Source organism: Echinops telfairi, unplaced genomic scaffold (genome assembly GCF_000313985.2).
Source record: "Echinops telfairi isolate 266 unplaced genomic scaffold, ASM31398v2 ScPeMD7_7457;HRSCAF=8495, whole genome shotgun sequence".
Lineage (NCBI taxonomy): Eukaryota > Metazoa > Chordata > Mammalia > Afrosoricida > Tenrecidae > Echinops > Echinops telfairi.
In genome coordinates this window covers 35,920,877-35,923,379 of record NW_022111357.1, presented here as the reverse complement: position 1 = coordinate 35,923,379, position 2,503 = coordinate 35,920,877, and the positions used below count along the sequence as shown (strand labels likewise).

The 2,503-nt window shown below is 44.0% G+C and overlaps 1 protein-coding gene across 1 annotated transcript in view; it reads left to right on the top strand.

Moving 5' to 3' along the window:
- The window catches only part of LOC101645632 (zinc finger protein 709-like), a 27,827-nt gene that overhangs the window by 21,855 nt on the left and 3,469 nt on the right, over positions 1-2,503 (top strand). The window contains exon 3 of the mRNA XM_045299207.1: positions 1,363-1,498. Within this exon, the coding sequence (XP_045155142.1) occupies positions 1,363-1,498 (136 nt within the window). The remainder of the gene's footprint in view (positions 1-1,362; positions 1,499-2,503) is intronic.

Below are 2,503 nucleotides of genomic sequence, written 5' to 3'. Positions count from 1 at the left end.
GGGAGACTCATAGGAATGCTTCTTTGAACTGCCTTCAGCTAATTTCACAATGGAATTGGCCTACTACTTTATCCTCCTATAGCTTCAGTCTTTCCCTAGTCAACCAGTATTCTGTTATTTGGAGGACAAGTTGGATGGTCCTCTCAGTGAATGCTGGTTGGGTTGTTGTGGACCCACAAGGATGGTGCTGTACTGGATGATCTCACAAGAAGCCGTGATGGTGTGGCCCACAGCAACTTAGGGCACCACAGAGGGTGTGTGGGGGTGCCTACTGCAATGGGAATGCCACAGAAGGCTGATGCGTTACCTGATTTGGTGTAGAGCACTTCAAACGGTGGGTGGTATTGCCCTGGTCAGGTAGATTGCTGCGGAGGTTGGGCAGAGGTTCCCGTAGCAGCGTGAAATGTTGGTGAGTGTTGGGTTAGCTGCCTTAGGCTGAGTGAGGCACTATGGCAGGTTGGAGGAAATTCCTTCAGTCACGTGGGACCACAAAGGACAGACAGGAGCTCCCTCAGCCACACAGGCAGGATTTCCCCCCAAAGAACGTGGGTGTAATTTTCCCCAGCCAAGTGTTTAGCACTGCAGAGGTTGGGTGGGTGGAATTTCCCTGGGAAGAAGTTGGGCGGGATATCCCCTGGTGGGGGGGCAGACTTTCCCCAGTCTCGGGTTATACTGCAGAGGGTGGAGTACTCCCAGCTTGGTGGAGGGCAGGTTAAAATGCCCTAGGCTAAGGGGAGTGGTCTGGAGGTCAGCAGTGGCATGTGAGAGAAAAGGGAAGAGAAAAATAAAAATAAAAAAATAAAACTAAGCCTGCTGGGGCTGTGAGAAGGAAACAAATGTAACAATATAGCTGAGCCCCAATCCCTGACTGTGGGGTTGGAGGGGTTTAATCCCTGCCCTGAGGGGCGGCAAGCATTGGCTGTGTTGAGATAAAACCTCTGCGCTGGCTCCAAAAGATCCCGGCTCCAGCCAAGACAGTGGCGGGGCCAAGGTCAAATCCTAGCCAGTCTCCACTGTGGTAAGCTAAAAGCCCCAAGCTCCTCAAAACCTTGTGGATCTGTACCTTCTTATCTTTATGATGCTCCTCCTGTGATACAATAGTGTAGAATTTCCCTCCTGTGCTGATTTCTGTGGCGTACCTCTGGTATGCGTTACTCAGTCGCTATCCTCCTGGAAGTCCCCAGACACGTTTTGCAATGATTTTCTTCCATTTAGTGGTTCATCTTTCTAGTCTAATAATTTTTTCAGACGAAAAATTTTGAATTTTCTTGAAGTCTGATTTATCGGTTTTTTTCCTGTCATGTACCATACACATTGTAGTACATGCTACCTTATTGATTCAAATGCTGTGGTTGTTTTTAGGACACCATTTCTATTGAGGATGTGGCTGTGGATTTTACTCAGGAAGAGTGGGCTTTGCTGGATCTTGCTCAGAGGAAACTCTGCAGAGATGTGATGATGGAAACCTTCAGAAACTTGACCTTCATAGGTAAGAATGGCACCATTTACTTACTCCTTTAGTGCACAAATAGATACTAGTCATTAATCTGTGCCAGCATTTGGGCTGAGTCACATCGTTAAATAAAGCGAGCATGGTGATTTGCTGTGTGTAGCTTACATGTTCTGTCTTCTCCATAAATATAAAACTATATTATAATGACTTTTTATTTCTCTTGTGGGTAAAATCCTTGATGTACTTTTAGGTGTTGTATGTGGAACACTTGGGCACAGAAAGAAAATTGTGGTTAGGGAAATCGTAAATAGTTTTACTATGTTTATCACAAAGTTGACGTGATTATTTTACTGCAAATAAACACCTATTGTGGAGTAAAATATTGGCTTGGTGTAAATGAAATGTTTCTTGTGCTTCACTGTCTTTTCCCATAATATGTCTTTCTCATAGAGCACCTTATCAGCTACACACATTTGCTCCCAGATAAACAAGAGAAAGATCTGAGAAGAGTCGTGATAGGACTCATTCAGGGCCAATGTATGCGGAGCAAGAAAAAAACAAACCACTGCTATAGAGTTGAATCTGATTCATAACAGGCCATATTGGGCTCCTGAGGCAGCAAATCTTTATGGCAGTCAGACAGTCTTATCTTTCTCCTGCAGAGCAACTGGTGGTTTTCAACTGTTGACCTTGGGGTTAGCACTCCAATGCTTCCCTAACAGTGCCCCCAAAACAGGAAATGGAAAATTCTGGAGAATCAGCCTCGTGTAGAAGGAATTAGGTTAAAACAAATCAGAATAAGTTTCTTTTGGGTTGAGGAGCATGAACATCAAAAATTTGTGCTTCCTTTTATGATTTTGTTTAATCTTCTTACACCTGGGCTGATGAAGATACACCTCCTTTTCCACTCACATATCCATTGTACATTTTTCATGTTACATGTCTTCTTGGATGTATTTCATAGTAATTTGTTTTTTGACCATGGCTAGACACCCGAATACCTTAAATGACTTTTTGGTCAGTTATCTATTTCCTAAAAATTCCCTCCCC